General features: G+C 36.4%; 1 protein-coding gene across 2 annotated transcripts in view; it reads left to right on the plus strand.

The window, feature by feature from the left end:
• wscd2 (WSC domain containing 2) overlaps positions 1-21,021 on the plus strand; it is a 43,998-nt gene extending 22,977 nt beyond the window's left edge. For both annotated transcript variants that reach the window (XM_043239476.1, XM_043239477.1), the window contains 8 exons: positions 729-1,571; positions 7,255-7,369; positions 11,566-11,750; positions 14,020-14,141; positions 14,232-14,406; positions 16,949-17,113; positions 17,211-17,411; positions 18,931-21,021. In XM_043239476.1, the coding sequence (XP_043095411.1) occupies positions 1,145-1,571; positions 7,255-7,369; positions 11,566-11,750; positions 14,020-14,141; positions 14,232-14,406; positions 16,949-17,113; positions 17,211-17,411; positions 18,931-19,283 (1,743 nt within the window). In that variant the 5' untranslated portion in view covers positions 729-1,144 and the 3' untranslated portion in view covers positions 19,284-21,021. The remainder of the gene's footprint in view (positions 1-728; positions 1,572-7,254; positions 7,370-11,565; positions 11,751-14,019; positions 14,142-14,231; positions 14,407-16,948; positions 17,114-17,210; positions 17,412-18,930) is intronic.
• Positions 21,022-22,109: the final 1,088 nt, after the last annotated feature.

The raw sequence follows: 22,109 nt of genomic DNA on the forward strand, positions 1-22,109 counted from the left end.
CTTCTTAAATAAATGCATATTGTTTTAAGGATGTTGGGATGTTTTTAATTGGGTTTTTAAAAAGCAGACTTCCATTTTTATTCTTTGAAAATAAGTGTTAATATCTTTTGAAGATTTCTGAATTTTTTAACGAAAACTGAGATAAAAATACTAATTAAGAAAATGATTTTCTTGTCTGATTGTCGAATTAGTTCTGTTTTTAAGAAGTAGCATCCTGACACAATGTCATTATGACACAGACTCGTTTCCATTTCCTTTCCTGCGTGAACCTTTTTTTGACCATTTTTTTCTTTGAAGCAAATTAATGAGTTTCTGGCACTGTGTATCTCTTAAGTGATGTCATTTTTATTACGAAAGATCAACAGAAGAACAAATGACAATTTTAATATCTTACAGATGTTCATTGAGTACATTTTAATTATAAATAGAAGCCTTGTCTTTTAGAGATACCTGTAAAATAACAAATGTCCTCAAGCTAAATGATTTTCAGTCATAAATAAGATGTGACCAGCATCTGTCTTCTTCATTTCTTTATTTCTGCTTTCTGCGCTAGCAGTTAATCAGAGTATCTTTCTCATGTGTTTAATGGTTTAGGTGTTCATAAATAATGCCTCTGCAGTCTGTTATTGAATTTTAACTCTATACCCTTAATCGCTTTCTGATAAAGTGTTTTCTTTTCACAGAGACATCACTAGTATTTACCTCTTGTTTTATTTTGTGTTTTTCAGTCTGCGAGTGAGGGCTGAGTCAGGAGTGAATCAGCGCTGCTTTTGATTGACGGACAGCTCGGTGGGAAACAAGGCCTCGGGAGAGCTGGAGTCCGATAACAGGAGTGAAAGCGTCGCAACGGCAATATCATCTTTCAGTCTTTATCGCAACTCGTCTTTCACAACATGGCCTCTGCAGTGGCACCATTCTCCTCTGTCGCTGCCTCTTTGGGGACGTAGAAAGACGTGGGACACACAGAGGAAAGCTGGGGAAGTGTCTTCACTTTAAGGACCTTAACAGATAACAAACTGCGCTAAACGTCAGTACCGTCACGACACGAGTTAGTTTAGTGTTTCAAAGTGAATCGCAGTATCATGAGCGTTTTAGGAAGGTGCTTTCTCTGATTTTATATGTTCCTGTGTAACATCGGAGGCCAATGTGTGTGGCTCGAGAGCCCATCATGGCCAGACCGCTGCTGAAGATCCACCGCTATTTCCGGCGTAAACCGGTACGCTTTTTCTCTTTCATCCTCCTCTACCTCACCGCTGGCAGTCTTGTTTTCCTCCACTCCGGCTTCTCCAGCGATACTTCCACCACCGGAGTTTCTGGAAGCGGCCGTGACCCACTTATATCCGAAGGCGGGGGCGGCACAGGTGCTGGGAGCTCTACCTCTGATGGTCTCGGGCTCCTAGGAAGAGTGTTTAAAGAAACACGGAGAGCCCCCCGGAGATTTGGACCACCGTGGATGAAGGAAAATGGGGCACAGGATGCACCGGAGTGGGCCGGAAGAGGACTTGATCATACCAGCAGCTGGAGCCGTGGAGCCAAAGGAAGAACCACCAAAGAGATGGATGATGGGAGAGGTAGGTGCAGTTCCAGGTCCACATCTGTTGTCATAATCATCTTCTTGGCTAGTTATAGTCATAGAAGATGCTTTCATGTTAACCAAAATTGAAAAAAGCACGGCAAGATTAGTGATCAAACCATTCGCATTGAATGAATTTCTATTCTAGGACAATCTAATTAATAATACCCTGCAAAAACAACTTTTTCTTGATGATTATTTTGCTCTGTTTACAGTAGAAATATCAAGATATCTTCAACATACGTGTACGTAACACGTAATTACAAGAAAAATTTAATTTCTAGGCTTTACAAATGTACAAAATGTAAAAGTTTGTGCTGAAAGCAGTAAAACAAATTGACATTTTTGCTGGTAAAGCTAGTTGACAAGAAAAGTCTCTTTAATTAACCTGATTTACCTCAGAGGTCTTACTGGCTGAGCTGTCAGTGCTTGACTTTTCATCCTGATACACACAGAGGATTTTCTTTATTTAATAGAAAACCTTGTTCTCACACAGGCACGGCACATGCAATTATGTCTGTTAAAAAAAGGAATGATTAATATTGCACTTTTGTCATAAAACCACAAAGCATAGTTCTCTTCTGATGAAAGCAGCTTCAGACACAGTGTAGAAAGAGTCATGATTTAGTGTCTTAAAGCAAGAACACTGTGAGTGCATTCCAATCGGCAAATAGTGCCCTGACTTTACAGTCTTCCTAGGTGATACTCCATACTCCATAATTTGAAGGACACTACGAACAGCAGATCTATATACGGTATCAATATATCACTTACCAGGAAGTATAGTGTAACATTTACCCAAAAGTCATTGCATATATAAAGTGTACATGAGTCAAAGACGAAAAAGGGTTTAAGCATAAATACAATAAGTGTAATACTGCTTTAAATTGTTGCTGTTGTTTTTCAGAAAAATAAAATGTTTTCTAATTATCTACAGTTTTGTTTTTGTTTTCCTGAGCAAGAAATAAATATGATACATTTTCCACTGATTTGCAGAAGATACCCACTAAAATGTTAACACAATAAAATTGAATATGCCAGAATTAAGTCAGAATAAGCATGTTGTTTGAATTGATTGATGTTAAACATTATTTCAACCCAACATCAACATTTTATTCTCCAAAAACCTTAAAAGTAGACACTTTCTTACATTTATTGTGCTTTTTACGGACATAATATCACTTTTTCATTTCCTTCGATGCGGACATCTTGACGTCTTTGTCCCACATATGTAGCATCAATAATTGTGCGTATTTAGAATTCTGTATATTTACTTGATAGTTATATTCAAAGATTATCTGTGTGACTCAAGTGCTGCAGGCAAATAAGCCCTTTTTTTGTCAGATGAAGTGCTCAGGGTGTTGAGTAGTGAACACTGTGTGTCCTGTGAAGCACAATGCGGCTGTTGATCAGAATGAGCTGATTGAGCCTTTAGGATCAGAAGAGAGTGATTCAGCATGACAGTGGTCAGTTGTCGCAGATAGTCGTCCTGTTATGAAGGTTGTGGTCGAAGCTCTGTGGAGTGTGGCGAAGCGTCTGCCTTTAAAGCTTTAAGCTGGAGGAATGAAGTGCCCTTTTGCTGACTGTTGAAGTAAATAATGAATGTGTGTGTGTTTCTAATGGTTGTAGAGTAGCACATTTGCTGTTGTTAGTTCATAGCCTTCGGTTGATGTTTCATGAGTGTCTTACATAGTGTGTCTAAATATTACAATTTTAAAATCAGGTAATGTATAATATTTTGTCATGTATATTTTTTAATTAACAGAATAAGCAGTATAGAACAAATACCCTTGATAAAACCTCATTTGAATGAACAAAGTGAGAGCGTTTATGGGTTAATTATGGGTAAGTCTTGTGGAGTTGGTAAAATATTACTTCAAATATCCAATATTCCTGTGCATAAATGTAAAGTCAGTTCATTAATCTTTGAAATAAAAGCTTCTTCTTCGAGGTGATACCATTAAATATAGATGATGTGACCTGCATCATATTTGGTCCTCTATGGAAGTGTGTTTGAGGGTGTTTGGTGAAGGTCTTGGACGTAAAAAAAAAGGCTGGGAAATACAGTTTTGTCATCAATGCTATATATTTTTGTGATTGGTCGTCAAACAGTTATAAATTCTAAATCATATTTGAATGCAAAATCGTTATTATCATCCCTAAAGGTCTGCGCACACCATTATTACCAGTAATTAACAAAAACCATAACCATAACCAATGTTTTTGAAATACGTCTGATCAAAAATACAGAAGAAAAACTTTGTATATATTTATATTATATATATATTTTGGTAGCTATAATGTATTATATTACAGTATTCTTTAATTTTATAATATCTTTAGTGACTTTACATTCTGTATTGTGCCCTTACTGAATATAAATATTAATTTTAAAGTATTTTATATTTAAACAGTCCTGTATATTAGTGTTCGATTTATTTTTTAATGTGAGTTATGTTGTTGAGGTGTGTTCTGTGAGCAGTATCTCTGTGAAACAAAATAAGCTTGATAGAATTGCGCATGTGGTCCCCTACAACATGATTTTTTTTTCTCTGTGAAAGATGGGCCGCATCTGGAAAAGTCTCACCACATTGCTCTGTGCTAACTCACTATAGTTCACACAGTAACCCACAAATACGCAAAAGAAAGCCAATTAGTGGATTGTTGAAGTCTCGGGTCATTACCTCTATACATAGTGAGGTTTAAAAGGTTTCAACAGATGGTTCTCAAGCGTAACACTCAGGGCCTCTAGTGAAAAACCAGTTATATGTGGTTTAAGTTTAGCAATCAAGCTCTGGTAAAGAGGAAGCAGCGGTGTAATAATTGTGGAGATTGTATCTTAATGATGGTAAAGACACATTTAATTTTCAAAGAGGAACGTGATCTCAGACCTCCAACATCCTTCTATATATCTACAGTATCTGCCATATCAACAGCATCTGGCTGATGGCTCACGGTACAGAGGTGGAAACGCACGACTGTCGCTCTCTTTGTGGTCTTGACAAAGTCTGAGATCCGCATCAAAAACTCATTATCCTTTTACACAAAACCCCATCATTTAGAAGTGCATAGAAGTACACGGGAGACACTTTTCCACAGCACAAGGAAAACAAAGGGAAAGCGTTTACAAAGTAGTGTCTTTGAATCATGTAAGATGTGTAAGAAGTAGAATCCTTTTACATTTCGTAATCTGATGTATTTTGGGGTGAAACAGGATACTGAATCAGTGGAAATAATGCAGAACTTAAATTTAACGGAACAGGATTATGTAATAATTGCAGACAAATTTGTTTAATATTTCTGCACATTTATTTGTTATTAGATTACGTTTTAATTTTTTAAAACAACACTGTTGAATCATGAAGACCTTGGACATGTTTTAAAGTAGTGGAGGTCAGATTTGAGGTCATGTTGGCATAAAATGTTCCTTTATTATCTTCCATGTGCCGTTCCTGTCTCCATTCTGCCTCCTTCAGGACACTTTTATAACTTTTACCATCTTTTTTTCCATGTCTGTCATAGTAGTAATAAGTTATTGTTTTTTTCGGGCTAGAGCTCACCACCATTTTATTCCAGAAAATATTTTATGACAACTAGCCCTGGTGTTATCTAAAATATTTTTATGTATTATCATTATTACTATTATTATTATTATTATGTATTTTTTAATGTATAGAACACTTGATAACACTTTATGTACAGATATAATGCATTTTAAAAGAGATTTTACTGCATTAGTTACGCCTTGTAATGTACTTTATAATGCATTGTACAATCTCATGAATAACTGTACTTATCAATTCATTGTTACACTACACGTTTTAATTCAGTTACAATTATTTATGACAAGATATAATTTATTACAATGCATATTATGAATAATTCTAATGTCATTATACTCTTTAATAACCCTCTATAAAATGCACTGCACATAAGGTGTTACCAAAACACTAATAATAGAGACTTTTATTAATAATAATAATAATTATTATTATTATTATAATGGACAAATATCAGACACAAAAGTTTTCTCTCAGATTATAAGAAACAATTGATAAAAATTCAATATATACATCTTTTAAATCACTGTATTGTACAGGCCTATAATTACATGCATTAAAATGTGTACCAAGCAGCTTTAGGTTTACCTTATATCAAATAAGAGGTTGCTTTAACTTATTTCTGCTAATCTACACCTTTATATATATATATATATATATATATATATATATATATATATATATATATATATATATATATATATAAATTGCATTTTATTTTTTTAATAAAATGCAAGACAAAAATGAGATTTAAATAAAAAACAAATAGGTAATTGTTAAAATGGACATATTCTTGCCCCTTGAGCAACACATTTCTGGTTGGTAACATCACAGGAGTCTTATCACTGGGGTGCCAAGTAACTTTCTTTTTACAGACATCCAAAATGAGAAACAATTACCATCCAAATAGGATTATAGAAAATAATTATAAGATGACTGTTTTTCCTTAAAAAATAATTTCATAATTGTGTGACATTGAGATTAATTAAAATTTTATGTGAAGCTGTTGTAATTCCTCCCTGTTCCCCTCTTCATTATATTTCATATGTCCAGAGCAAACAGTTGCTGCAGAGACCTCATCATGTGAGTACAGTGGAGCATCATTATCTCTGTAGTCGTGCTGCTAGTGAGAGTTTCATCCATGCACTTAGCTGCTTCACAGAATGGCAATCCAGTGATGAGTGAATAGAGCTTGTCTTGTAGATAAAGCAGATTACCGAGCTTGCCCTCTGTGCGTGGAATACGATTAACTCACGGCTTGTGATCCTGCTCGCTGCTTTTTAGACAATTGCAATTACTGTAATGTTGTACTGGTTAGTGTGTGGTTTTTTTGTGACGGAACCAGCCCATCTTAGCTATTAGAAAATACATGAAATCCTAATGGGGTGCGATGAGATTACAGAGGAAGAATGGATGTTATGTATTTTTGTATATTATGTATATTTTGTGTTATGTATGTCACAAACGTTGAAATTGAAGAAGCAAAATGTGCACCAGACTGTGAATGTTTTTGAGAACGGAATGCCCAGAACAATGTGACCATATCCAAACTGTGGAAGTTTTATAATGTCTTATGTCACAGGCTGTTTACATATGAAATGGCGCTCTTTGCATCAATCACAGTATGTGATGCCAGACTGTTAGCATTGGTTATAATATATGTTGGATTTAGGATAAGTTCAGACTTAAATATTATAATTGTTAAATATTGTATGAATAAGTACTTAAGACTGTAAATTAAGGCACTGATATAGTAATAAGGTGTAAGTGTCTGTGTGTGTGTGTGTGTGTGTGTGTGTGTATATATATATATGTGTGTGTGTGTGTGTGTGTGTGTGTGTGTGTGTGTGTGTCTTAAATACTTGAATTTAACAAAAAAATAAAAATCCCCTTATCCAGAACAAAGTCCTATAGATCTGGCTGTGATTTTACAGTTTGGCCACTAGATGGTGCTGTGTTTTAACATTTAAAACTGCTTAACAACCTTGAATTTTACACACCAGCATATAATTGTTACCAGATGTAACAATACATTCAATATACTTGGACTTTTTAATGTTGTTGCTGGAATAAGCAGTGGTGTTTTTAACATTTTTCTTTTCATTGCCTTTTTTTTTTTAGCAAAGTACATCGGCTGTTACGTTGATGACACACAGAAAAGGGCTCTTAGAGGGGTTTCTTTTTTGGACTACAAAAAAATGACTGTCTTCCGTTGCCAGGACAACTGCGCTGAAAGGTACGTTAGTTGAAACTTTTGATCTATGTACAAGAACACACACGTTTGTATGATGATAAGGACTTTCGTTTCACTTCTATTGTCTGATGCTCTAATTATATTTTCTGTGCCTAACCACAAACCAACCATAAGTTTAATAAAACTTTCTTTTTTTCCAAATCAGAAGTTTTACCACCCATATAAGATGACATTTCATCTCCACAATGTTGGTAAAAAGCTGTCTTACACAAACTATCTATGTTATCATAAACATACATACAAATTCAGTTATCACAAACATGTTTGCTCTCACCATGGAGTTGACCCTTAACTGACAAACATGAGTAATTTAACACAATCTACTTCCCTTTACTCTTAACTCTCCCCTCTAAGTTAAATGTTAATTATCAGATGTGCTGTTTGGTCTAATAGTTATCTGATGTTTCCTGTCACAACGATTTGTGCTTTAACATGAACTCTCATTTTCAGAAAGTGTACCCACGAATGTAAAAAAAACAAACAAAAAAAACAAAAATGTAAATTTTTTAAACAAAAAGTGGACCTAACGTCTCGATCAGGAAACAAGGGTTACATTCATAACCGAGACCTTCCCTATCTGTCAGTCACTATGAGTTGATGACAGAATGGGTTCCATGAAAAACACCACAACCTGAACCTCGTTACAACCTAGTGGCATTGCAAATGTTGACAAGCAAGCATGTTAGAAAACTGCCATGCAAAGGCCGTAACCTTCCCATCACCCCAGAGCAAATTCACTGACTTTGGTACCCGCAGAGACCATAGGTGAGTACATCACCACTTGAGGAGCCAAACCGCTGTTCCTGAGAATTTTTTTTCTTTAGAGAAGGAATTTCAACCTTCAAGCAGAAAGGGCTGAATCTCATGAAATTTGTTGTTACAGCTTGGCAGAACGATGAGGAAGCGAGCCTTTCAAAAAAAGGTCACTGCAGAGACCACAACTTACTGCAGAGAGATGACATGTGGAGATCCAAACATTTACTGATCCAGGCTGGGGCAGTGCAACATGCAAATTAAGATTCTGTGACAGATTCTATCAAAGGAACGAGAGGAGCGAACTGATAGCAGAGACAGACAATGTAGACCGTCAAAGGGAAGACATGGATAACTGAGGGTGAACCCTTACCATGGAAAAACACATGGATTACTGCTTCGCCAATTCTGACTGCCGGGGGTGCTGGAGGGGGGCAGATGGCAGGAGGGTGAATAATGTGTGTGAAGGATGTGTGGGGTCATGTGCTACATTGTGGGATTTGCGGATGCAGCATGTGGCGTAAATGTCCATAATCCCTGAGAAGGAGGTCCTTCCTCTGAGGTGTTCGCCAGGGAGGGGATGTCACATAGAGCATGAGTTCATGGAACAATGTGGTCTGTGGTGGACGAGCTGACCTCGACTAAGTCTCAGTGCAGGGCGGAGTAGGTCTTGAAGTCGCAGGAGGGCGCCTTTGGTGATGAGCAGGCTGAGGCGAAACTCGTGGTTGAGCTGTGGCAGATGGAGGATCACACCGGGGGAGGATGTGCTGGATCTCCTTGGTTTGCTTCTGTACTGCTGATAACTGCTGAGCGGAGTCCTCAACATTGCCACTGAATACCTCAGCCTGGGACATTGGGGGCATCAAGGAAGTGCGAAGTCGTCGCCGTGCACAGCTCCTGCAGTCGTTGCCACCCTCGTTCAGCTCTTTCAGTGCCTTGGCTGGGTTGACCTGCAGGATAGCCACGAAATGCAGAGCAGAGGCAGCTTGGCCAGTGGCACTATAGGCTTTGGAAGCGAGAGCTGCCGTAGTGCTACAGGCTCTGGAGGAAAGGCGAGTATGTTTCTGCCAGGTGGCGCTGTTTTGTCTGCCTCTCTCCACCTGGGAAATGTCCACATACCCCCGAGCTGCCCCGCCATCAAGGGTGGTGAAGACAGAGGAGGGAGACGAGCAGGTTCTGGCTGTGTAAGGAGCCATCCACAACTTGTGCCGAAGGAATCCGCCTTCGGCACAGCAAATGAAAATACTAGGACCGCCGTGAGACGGCCAGGCAAATCATCCGGCAGCTGAACGGTTCAGCTGCTGCAAGAGGGCCATGGTGATGAAACCGTCTGAGAAGCTCTCACTATGACCCTCAAATCACCCAAAGTGATGGGCTGGTTCGCGGCAGAGAAACAAGGATGGATGGCAGCAGAAAGTGCCTCTCTACCACAAAGGATAGAGAGGCAAGATTTCATTGCCGTTTTCCCCTAATCAGAGCTCATCAGGGCCCCAAGCAAGACCCAAGTCTGTCGTCACAACATAACTCGTAGTGACTGATAGATAGGGAACCGAAGACAATTATTGTTCTCTTCTGTGGAATAACGGTGAATCAGAGCGGAAGATTTTAAATGTGAAAAAGGTGCATTAGAGTTTAAACTACATCAATCTGTAAATCTGGTTAGTACTACTAAATGGAATTTGAAGGCATTATAAAAATATGCATTATAAAAAAAATCTAAACAATTAATGCAGTAAATACATTTGTTAATATTAAAATTGATTGGTAATAATTTGTTTGAATTAATGCAATAATTTATATTTTTGATTCCGGTTTCTTAAAAATGCTTCAAATGTAAAATGAATCATTTTATAAAACTTCTTGTTCCCTTTAAAATAACAAGCAACCACAGTTTTTTCCACAGAGTCAGAAGATTTAGGACAATGTTATAGGGTGGGAAAATGGTTTAGTTTTTATGTTTTTTGAACTATTTATGTTGCTTTCAGTCCTGTTAGCATTCTTGTTTACTACTTCTATTTTCATCCCTGCATGCTTCCTGTTGATTCTTAACATCAATGTCTATTTTGGAGAAATCACTGGAAGGAGCAAAATAATTTTGGGATTCTGCCATCGGGAATGCTTTAAAGCGAGTAGTGTGAGTTAAATATAAAGCAAGTTGAGAGAGAAAGTCAGAATAGATAGCTTCTGTTTTGTTCTCAGCATTTTGCTCCCACTCTAAATGTTCAAGAATCCTGCCTCCCCTATTGAGAAGATTAGGACCAGATGCAGCCTGCATAAGACTGAGCCAAAAACTGACATCATGCATCATATTTTAAAGGATTGTAAGCGGTAGGATCCAAAGGCATTAAAACCATGATATCAGCTTGGCAGTTCTCACTTTAACATCAAAATCTCAGACAAAGGCATGCTCCATTTCACATTTGCACATAACAAACTGCACTGATATATTTTACACTGTTGCGTAAAGGCGTGATATGTTGAAAAGGCCTGACAAAACCTTTCTTCCAAGATATTTGAAACTAAATCTTTCACCTAGTGTTGGTCAGAACAATAAACACATGCTTCCACATACTCACTCATGTTCACCACATAAGACATCAGTATAAAAAAATTCCCCTTGAACAGCCTGTTATTAAGTGACACGATGCAACACAAATGCAACACTTCATCCCTTGTTGAACCTACAACTTTTCAGTTGCCACTACTAGTTTACATCATGGACCAGTGAACATTTATGCAGAAATGCATTTGTGTGTTTGAATAATTATTTTTGTAAATACAATACCTATGAGGATGCAGATGATGAGCAGTGCCTGCTTTCCTTCAAACATGATGCTTGAAATTGAGCTTCATCAAACCAGAGAATCATGTTTCTCAGGGTTCTTTAGGTGATTTTTTCACTGCAGAGAGGATTAAGTCTTGCCACATTGTCCTAAAGACCAGGATGCACCTAAGCTTAATTTTGATTGTCATGGCAAAGGTTGTGAATACGTAACTTTTTTTTTTTTTTTTACTTTGCAAAGATTTCAAACAAACATCAACTGGTCATTTTTGATCATTTTTAAAGGGTAATGCTAATGGTCCAATCAATTTTATTTGCTCAGATCTATGCTCGTTTCTACATGTCTGTTAGATTGTCAAATAATTTTTGTAAAATTACCGCCGTGCAAAGCAATCTGAGTTTATGCACCTCAGCTTTGAGTGAATATTGCAAGAATTATTCACCCGTTCTGGGCTGGCTTGTATATGCCCAGAAATGTTACTCTTTCTCTTTGGATTTTTTGTGCATACTCTTCTAGAGAAAAGTCAGCTTTGGGTGCAGGATAACGAGCAGAGCTTCATATTACAGTTCTTCACAGCTCAACATGTGAGAATATTGCAATAAATTGAATGAATAATGTTTTCTCTCTGCCCTGTGTTGTTAGGGGTTATCTCTATGCGGGTCTGGAGTTTGGAGCTGAGTGCTACTGTGGCCATAAGATCCAGGCGCCCAACGTGTCAGAGAGTGAATGTAATATGGAGTGTAAAGGGGAGAAGAGTAACCTCTGTGGAGGACCTAATCGACTGTCCATATATAGATTGGAGCTGAGCCAGGAGTCGGCCCGCAGATGTAAGCACTCTTACACACATATACTTACACACATCTGCAAGATCACATCTGCATGTATCTGGACAGGCAAGCAGATGTGACATTGCTGACATTAATCTCAAAATCAGAAAGGAACGTGTGACTTTCATGAACTAATTTCTAACAGGAAATTGTGTAAGATTCTACTTAAGATTTCATTTACTAATATTACGTACTTTAGCAGATGAGCAGATTTTACAGTATTTATTCATCTTAATGTTATTTTCAACACGCATCTATTTTAAAATTTAAAAGGTAAATTTGGTTAATGCACGGTGAACTAACACGAACCAAAAAATTATTAGTTGTGTTTCGAATAAATTTTCCTAATGTTGGAGACCTTAATAGTTATCGTGAACAGAAATCGGCCGTCTTGTGTATGTTTAAGCTGTTTTGATAATCAGAGCGAAATTGCAAGAGCGTAGCACAGGGCAAATAGCTTGCCACCATCGAGAATGGAGGAATGATTTGGAGAATGATTATCATTTCTACTCTTTTGTTTTTCTAGTGAAAAAAATTAAAAGTCCTGGAAAATCTTTTTGTTCACCACTGGCCCGAAACAATGTTAGTAAAAAGTTAATCGTAACTAGACCATTCTTTCTACAAACATGTGATCATCAGTTGCCACCGTAAACATGGCATAATTCGTATTATATTTATTGAAAATAGCAGCATTGTTTAAGTGCAAGTAGCATTTTCTGCTATTTATACTACTTATTGCAATTGGCAGTTATCTGCACCTCAGTAATGAAGTGCATTATACAGCAGAATACAACTTATTGAGTGTACATATTAATTTTATTTCTAATTATTAAATAGATGCCATGGTTGCCAACCCCATTGGAACAATAAAGCCATCCCTACACCTACCATAACCCTACCCAACACTTTATTCTCAACATTTTCATTATCTCCTTCATTATTATAGAAAATAAATGGTTTTAGGATGTGACTTAAAATGTAAAAAGGGAGAAAAAATTCGCCAGAAGGCACAGTCGCCATACATTTTGCTATCTGCACCACTGGAACAGATGTCAGGCAATTATCTTTTGTAATGATGATCTAAATCACACGTTGGTGGGCGGAGTTAGTGTAAATAGCTTGTGCCAATAATGCGGGCTGTTTGCACTTAGTGTAAGTAGACACTTCGTCTTATGTTTGCTCTGTTCTCTGTTCTCTGTTACAGAGTTAAAAAACTGTATTACATTTTCCAAAATTGTATTTGTGTGCAAAATTACAGTCTGCAAATGGGCTGTTAACAAAGGCAAGAGATGCTGAAGATTAGTCATTTATAATTATTAATTTAATTTAATGAGCACTTCATTTATAATTAAGAGCTGATTTTAAAGAACTGATTGTATATTTAGTCAGGGCCATAAACTGTATGTTTTCTAAAGACTTCTTAAGAGAGGAATATATTACATCAAGGCATCATCCTCGCCTTTTATTCCCACCATAACTACATTAACAATGTCCTGCAAAAGTCCTTGAAATCTTGGAAACTGATCTCTGGAAAAGAATGAGAGCCCTACTGTCACGTTCTCTGGACTTTGTTATTGTTTTTGTCGTGTACCATGTGTTCCGTGTGACCTCCTGTAGTTAATTGTCTTAGCGTTTTCACCTGTGTATCATTTATTAAGTAATTCCGTTGAATATTTAAGTCCTGTGATTTCAGTTCTGTTTGTCCGATCTCGTCTTTATGTGCGTATGATTTTGTCCTGTCTACCTGCCTGGCTGTATTTATATTGTTTATTTCATCTCTGAGTAGATTAAAATGTTTTTGTTCCCTTTATGCTCTCCTGCTAACCACACGCGTGACACCTACATTGTTTTTCCTATCTCATTAATTTGTGTTTATTTATTTTAGCTTTGAAAACGTATGCCAGTATTGTTCTTGTGGAAGATCCTTTTTTTTTAAAGAATAGTCTATTAATATAATAGTCATATCCATTTCCAGATCTTTATGGCACCCTTTTCCTTATGCCTCATGGTTCCTTTTTTGATCAAAATAGCGCAGGGAGAAACTTGTGACATTTCACCCTGTCTGTTCTGATTAAGCATTATTCGCATGTGACAGGATGTGTGTTTCCTTATGAGAGGTTTATGTGGTAAACACTTCAAGGGAATACAATAGTTGTGCGGGAACAACTTAGCCTTTGATGATAATGAATTTCCACGTGTATAAATAGAAAGCGGTATATTTGCAATTGTTTTGCTTTTTACAAATTCACAATTATTTTCCTTTTTTTAGATGGAAGTGCCATTTTCAAGGGCTGTTTCAAGAGGCCAGACAATGTGACCATGGCGCTTCCTGCTAGTGCGGTTATAAAAAACATGTCAGTGGACAAGTGTGTTGACATGTGCACTGAGAAAGTGAGTATGTCGGGTCTCTGTCTTACTCTCTCTTACACTAATGTTTTTTTATAGTCTGTCCTTTGTAATCAATTTCTTTATCTGCAATAGGAATTCTCTCTGGCAGCCTTGGCTGGTGAAAAATGCCACTGTGGGTTTCCTACTCCACTTTTCACCCTCCACGAGCGAGAGGGCGAGGAACTTTGTCTTCAGCGCTGTGCAGGAGAAGACTTTGAGAGCTGTGGAAACAATGACTTCTTTGTAGTGTACCAGACCCAAGTGCAAGGTAGAATTTGGAGGCAAAACATTTGCTCAGCCCACAAGCACAATATTTCTCTGGTTTTCAGCACATTCAGCCTTCATGGTGTTTCAAATGTGTGATGAGCTCTAACTGAGCTTTTGCGGCTGCGTATCACTTATCGAGGTCCACCCTTATTTTTGCTAAGTTGACACTTCCTCTACTCTTTCTCCGATGTTGCCGTCAAATTAAACAAACAGTGTTTTTCTTTGCTTTGGTTTTAGCAGCGGTCATAGGCAGCAGCCTCTCCTGTAAATTTGGCACTAAAACAATGGCATCATTTCAGATATCTGCAAATGATTTCAGCTAATGCATGCTTGTGACACTTGTGCAACTTGTCTTGCAGTGCAAGCAAAAGCTTTTTCGAAACACGCAGGAGCATGCGCTCGGCCACAAAACCACAGTCATTTTGTTGAATGCGAGGGTAGGGGAATTGCCTGCTTTTAAGTACTGATTAGTTCTCACCACATTTTCTAAATATGCTGCGCCTGTGTGTGTACTGCGCTGTGGAGTGAAAGGAAGGGAATGAGATATCAAAGAGCTAAAAGCAACCCTCATATCTACGCAAGCAATTACATAAAACTATTTAAAAATGAAGAATCTTTCTTGTTTATTTAATTGGCGAAAATGCAAAGAAAATGTTTTTTTAACTTGCTTGTATATCTATATCTATATATATATATATATATATATATATATATATATAGATAGATATATATATATATATATATATATATATATATATATATATATATATATATATATATATATATATATATATATATATATATATAGATATATAGATATAGATAGATATATAGATATAGATGGCTTTGAATTTAGCACTGTTATTAGTAGTTTTGAACCTGTATGCATTTCTTTGTTCTGCAAAGAACAAAGAAAGAAAGATATTTTGAAAAAAATTTGTAACCAGGCTGTTTTATCAGTATGTGTCTCTCTACAGCTCTGCACAAGGGGCTTTTGCACTGTATATTTCCTGTTTCTAGAAAAACCCCTTGGGTCATTTACTTTACATTAGGACTGCACAATTAATATATTTTGAAATTGCGATTACAGTTACAGATGACACAATTACGTAATCTTTCAAAGCAGCAATTAATTGTTCAAAGTCCACTTATGTTATTCTGCATGCTTAAAATGTGTTTTTATTTCTACAGGTTATCTTAAGGGTGTTTCCATTGCTTTAGTTTAAGTACAACATTATAATGCCATTCATAGTTTTGCTTTTGTATTTAAATAATAAACCAAACCAATGTATAATTGACATTTGAGGCTTAATACTATATGAAAGCAGCGTTTTCAGCTTGTTTATGTTTATGTAAAAATATGGCATGCAGTTGTGATTATGATCATTATTAATCACAATTACAATTTTGAGGGAATAATCGACAATTATGATTTTTGTCATAATCGTGCCGTCCTATTTTACATCACTGGTATTTCCTATAGAACTGTTTTAGACCCTGCTCTGAAGTAGGAGCAGAGTCGACCCTCCCTATGCACAAAAAACACAAGCTGCAAACGACCCCCAAAACACCAGTGAGCCCCCTTGCTCTTAAAGATGATTTTAATTTTAGTTTAGTTTTTTGAACTTGGCCAGTGACATGAATATTTAATTCTTTTAATGTGTTGTGCTTTTACCCTTTCTACATGAAAATCAAGCAAATAATGTTATGTGAATGTCATACGTTCTCTTGCTTGAGACAAAAAAAGTGTACCGTGTATAACACAAAATGCAGTTATACATAAATATGAGTAAAGCAAATTTTCAATGTGTAAACGCTCACATGCACACACACACACACACACACACACACACACTCATTCTTCAACATCAGATAAATGTCCTACTGCAAAATTAGCTGTTGTTTCCAAACAAAACTGAAACGTGCTACTTGTTAAGTTTATTATTTATTAGTTGTTTAGTACCATTATACATTTTTGAGCTATTTTGTATATTTTTATATATATATTGCTATATTTTACTTATAGCATGGTCAGATTTTTCTGTAAGCATATTTTGCAATCTTTAAATTAAATACATTTATAGTTTTTATTTTATCGAAGATAGTGATATGCCATTTATTAAAAAAAAAATTGGTATCACACACTTGAAGGATCGATTAACGGCTGCAGTACAAAAGATTCCTGAAGGTTAAAACGTGTCACACGTCACGTTTTCTCTTCAGTTCGATAGTTACCCCACTCTGTGGTGCAAATTCTGAGTGGTCATCATGTACAGTTTCAAACCAAATTTGCAAGCAAGCTAACATTTTAAAAGGCTGAATCAGATTGTTCTCAAGAGAGAGTTTCCAAGATTAGCTTGTATAACGTCATCAAAACAGCAACGTATTTGCACGGTGTTTCTCACTGCTCAAACTTGATTTTTTTGCAGTTTTTAGACCGCCCATGTTACCTTTGAGGTCCTAAATATATGTGCTAATATACTTGCTTGACATTTTTTCACTTCAGTATCTTACATTTGCCCTAAAATGTGTTATTTCTCCAGATAATCGTTGTATGGACCGTCGCTTTTTACCCACTCGTTCCAAACACCTAATGGCACTAGCTAGTTTCCCAGGAGCGGGGAATACATGGGCCCGTCACCTAATCGAGCTGGCCACGGGTTACTACACCGGGAGCTACTACTTTGATGGCTCACTGTACAATAAAGGTTAACTTAACTTGTTGTTCTTTTTCTGAGAAGGCCATCATTTCGACTCTTTCTTGCTAATGGTCTTTTTCTCACTTTAATCTCTCTGCATGCGCAGGTTTCAAAGGGGAGAGAGATCACTGGCGCAGTGGTAGAACCATATGTATCAAGACCCATGAGAGCGGCAAGAAGGAGATTGAAGCCTTTGATGCCAGCATTCTTATGATCCGGAACCCTTATAAAGCGCTCATGGCAGAATTCAATCGCAAGTATGGCGGCCATATTGGATTTGCCTCTCAAGCTCATTGGAGGGGGAAAGGTGAGAGATGAAAGCTCATTCTAAAGCCTAGTGATCGCATTAGCCATAAAAGAACTGTGCATGTTAAAAACAAAAACTACCCAAAAATGTAAGTTTGCTAAAAATGTACTGAGGTGGTTTCTTCATTAAAACAGATGTGGAGATATGTAGCATTATATCACTTGATCACCAGTGGATCCTAAGCAGTGAATGGGTCAATAAACATCTTGTGAACTGAAAAGCTGTGTGTTTTGAAATGTATGTAACACATCTGTCATTAAGGTTTATTAGATTTAAATCCTTGCTTCCTGTCAATATACCCTTGAATCCAGTATAATGCATAATAATAATCATTGCTGGATAGCAACCGATTACATGTAATCTGGATTTGTATTTTTATATCTATAATGTACAAGATTATCATACATTTAAATTAGGGCTATCGATCGAAAATATTTGATCAGGATTAATCAAATGAAACTCGCGATTAATCGCCATTTAATTCAACATATTTATCTGTTCTAAATGCACCTTAAATTAACACTTTTCATGTTTTTATGCCTATAATATTAGCCTCAATTGCTTCTTTTGAACACGTTTAAAAATTTGGTCTGGTTCTGTCAATAGTTTGTTCACATCTGGTGCAAACACGCTATGACAGACCAATGTTTATAACCAGTCTAAACACACAACAGAGTAGATATACAGAGTAGAATTACTGGCTCTAGCATTATTTTTCGGAGAAACACCTATGTAAACATAACGTTTCCTAAATATCTACAAACATCTTTAGAAGATGACCATTAAACCAAAACATATTTTAATTGCAACATAGTATAGTGAAATTGCATTAATTACATTTTCAAATAAAAGTGTGTGAACTCTGGTAGTAGTCAGTTTATTGTGCAAAGTTGTCCTTACCCTAATGAAGTCCATCACTAAGCAATATTTCCCTCTTGTTCTCCTTCTTAACAATACTTTTTTTTCACAAAGAGAAGCAGATACTTGTGACATTTTGGTGTCTTGATTATTCAGATAAGCATGTTTCTGTTTTTGTTTCATTTTTAAGTTTTATGAATTAGCCTGTGTGTGGGTTTTAACACATTTTAACTTTTTGAGCTTTTAATGTCCCTCTGTTATTGCTTGTGTTTTTGTTGCCGCGCCAACAAGCTTATTAATTCTTTCTGATGCGTCACAGTGACCAAAATGCAGAAGTGTCTGAAATAAAATCAGCATTTTTTAACGGCTTGGGATATCAATGATTCAGAGTTCACTCTTTATTTTGAGAGACAGTAACTTTATACATGGTGCACTTTCAGATTTAAAACTTTGCAGGATGTTTTCATTCACTTAGAGCTGTGTTACACACCACGCTGCATAAAATGCTATTTTCAAAAATCCATAATTGGGGCGATTTAATTAGTTTTTTTTATCTACACGTCTAACAAAGCTTTTTTTAATACATCAAAATCTTAGGCGCCATGCTACTGCTGGATGTCATTGTTCAAGTAGTTCAACTCTCTTATTCTCTCTCAATCAGAGTGGCCAGAGTTTGTGAAGAACTACGCTCCGTGGTGGGCATCCCACACACTGGACTGGCTGAAATATGGGAAGAAAGTTCAAGTAGTACATTTTGAGGACTTAAAACGGGACCTTTTCTCGGAATTAAAAGGCATGGTCATCTTTCTGGGTCTAGAAGTCTCAGAGGATCGCCTACTGTGTGTGGAAGGACAGAAGGATGGGAACTTCAAACGCTCTGGGCTGAGGAAGCTGGAATACGACCCTTATACGCCAGAGATGCGTGCCACCATTGATGGGCTTATTAAGACCGTGGACACAGCTCTCAGAAAGAGAAAGTTTCCTGGTGTACCCGAGGAGTACCGGTCCAGATGATACTCATCTCTTCAATTGTGTTTTTTTTTTTGTTCACAAAACAGCTATACATATTTTCCCCTAGAATATGAAATTTTTCATTATTCTTCTTGATCGCTTTCAGTTTTAAAAAAATGGTACAGTATGCATTGCACAAATGAACTGCTGAAAAATGGTTTGCCCTTTCATTGATAATCTACACTACATAGTAAGTCATGGGCTAGTGCAACAATTTGCTTTGAGTGTATTCTTCCCTAGGCCAATGTGTGTACTCACTATAAATTCAGTTGAGTCATTATGGGAAATGACTGTTCACGCTTCTCATAAAAGTGTCTGTTGCCATCAAGACATCCGTGACAGCTATTCAGATAACCCCATGATATAATGTCTTTCATTAAATGGGCTTTTCCTTCAAATCCTTAAGTACACTATGACCCCCTAAACACTTCAGGACAGCGATTCCATTTTTAACATTAAACCCCAGCTTCCGGTTTCCACAAATATCTGGATATTGTCTTCAGATGTTATGATGCTTCTTAAAACTGATATGGACACCAAAAATCCTCCAGTTCTACCACGTGTGTTAGATAAATGCATGGGCGATCCGAAAACATGTTGTCTGGTACTTGCCTTCGGTGATTTGCAGGCAAATTGCAGCCCTTACAGAGCTATCGATTTAGACGAAAGCATCCAGGTTTTTCTGTTTTGTGTTAAGAGCAATTCTACATTGAAATTGTTCTAATTGATTTCCATTTTTTTTCTCACTGAGGTTTTAAGATTAATTTGCAGTGGGTGATCAAAAAACAAACAAAAAAACATTTCTGCTTGTGTTCACAAAGTCTAAGAAATGGGGGCTTATTGTAAATTGTTTAAAATGACATTGACTGACCCTTTTTCACCTTTATTATTTTAATCTTTCAAAGGAGAGTTTGCCCAGTTCATTCAGTTCTCATTTTGACAGACATAGTCACAATAAACACAGCTCTTACATGAGAAAAGCTGTATACATATATATATATATATATATATATATATATATATATATATATATATATTTGGATTTACATAAAGATGTATAAATGATGACAGAATTTTCATTTTTGGATGAACTATCCCTTTACGCAAAAAAAACTTTCGGCACCAATTTCTATCATTAGACTTGGATTTGGCTTTGGATGCAATTATAAAGTTGTTCCCTGTAGAAATGTTCAGAATTGTTATTTTTGTTTTTGCTTTTTTTTTTGTCAGTGTTTTAATTGCAGGAGATTTAATCAAAACAGCAAATCTGCTTTATCTAATAATCTTGTAGGGGTGAAAGCAAGTATGAAGCAATGTTCTACAAAAAGCACCTCGCGGGTAATTTCTGCTCCCAGCTAAAGACCTAAACAAATAACATTAAGTATATGTAAATACACATATATATTTTTGTAATGCTCACAAGGAGAATGACTTTAAAAGACAAAGCACCAGCTATATTTTTAAAAAGGCTTTTAAATTTGAGCATTACATGCTTTTCATTTCAAAAAGGAACTGAAGTGTCTTTCTGAATGTATTTTGTATGGAGTGAATGTAAGGAATTTTAACCAACAGTTCTGGAAATCAGAGAGCAATTGCCAGCCATGCAAAGGGAATTAAATGATTGCAACAGGAGTTTTATTATAATTGTAAGCTGAGAGAACTGTGTGAATATATGGAAAGGTTTTGCATTTGCTTGGATGGTGCATCAGATGTCCTGATCAATAAATTGTAACGCCCCAAATTCTCAGAGGCCCAACATTCAATTATGTATGTAGTTGCTGGTTTATTTATTTAAATATGACTGTTAATTTTTTTGTTTTTAAATTTTTATTTGTTTGTTTATTTGTGTGTGCATCTGGTGAAAATACTAAAGAAGCTAAAAAAAAAAGCAGTTTCATTTTCCTTACAGCTGTATTGACATTGCATTTTAAATGATTGTTGTGTTGCAACTTCTTAATTTTTTTTTTGCAGCTGTTTCAAGGAAATGGCACAAACAAGTTCCCAGGCTGAAACAGTTTTCTGAAGCGAAACACTTTTTGAAATGCTCAATTAAATCGTAAATCTTCTAAAGTGTTAGGTCAGCCCATGAACTTCCAAATCTCTCATCTATTTGTCTGTGGTTTGTGCTTCACAGGAGACGTGTGAACGGGCAAAGCTCAGAGCTGAATGAAGTGTCTTTTTTCATAAGTTTACTGCGGTCATGAATACCTAAAACTAAGGCTTTTCACCATATATTTAATATGTGGTGGGATTTATTTCCAAACACTGGTCAGTCTGGTTATAGACCACTGCTGGTGTTCACTAAATGGTCAGAGGTCGAGAGTTGCAAACGGTAACTAAACGGATTAAACTGCTTACTCAAAACAGAATCCAAACGACCTCCTTGTCTGGTCATTTGTCAAAATAATACAGGAACAAATGGATGCCAAGGCGTCTTGGTTTTAAACTAAAGTCTTAATTGTTTCATTGTGACAAATGGAGTTGCAGTCTTTAGCCATGCATCTAGTTACTCATTGTTTGTTTGTTCGTTTTTTTCTTAAAACTGCAAATCAGGGCAAAAATCGTACGAAATAAAGCATAAACTACCAAATACATTTTTGTAATGCTTATAAGCAGAAATTCATGAAATGTGTTATCATTTCAAAACGGAACAATGCTGAAGTGTCTTTCTGAATGTATTGTGAATGTATAGGCATATTAATTAATGAATTAATTAATAATAAAAAACCTTTTTTTTTAATGTTAGCATAACAGAGACACAGAGAGATGTGGAGCATGGCAACATACATTAGTCAATCTTGCACAAATAATGTTTAATACATACTAGCA

This window comes from Puntigrus tetrazona, chromosome 5 (assembly GCF_018831695.1).
Source record: "Puntigrus tetrazona isolate hp1 chromosome 5, ASM1883169v1, whole genome shotgun sequence".
In the NCBI taxonomy this organism is placed as follows: domain Eukaryota; kingdom Metazoa; phylum Chordata; class Actinopteri; order Cypriniformes; family Cyprinidae; genus Puntigrus; species Puntigrus tetrazona.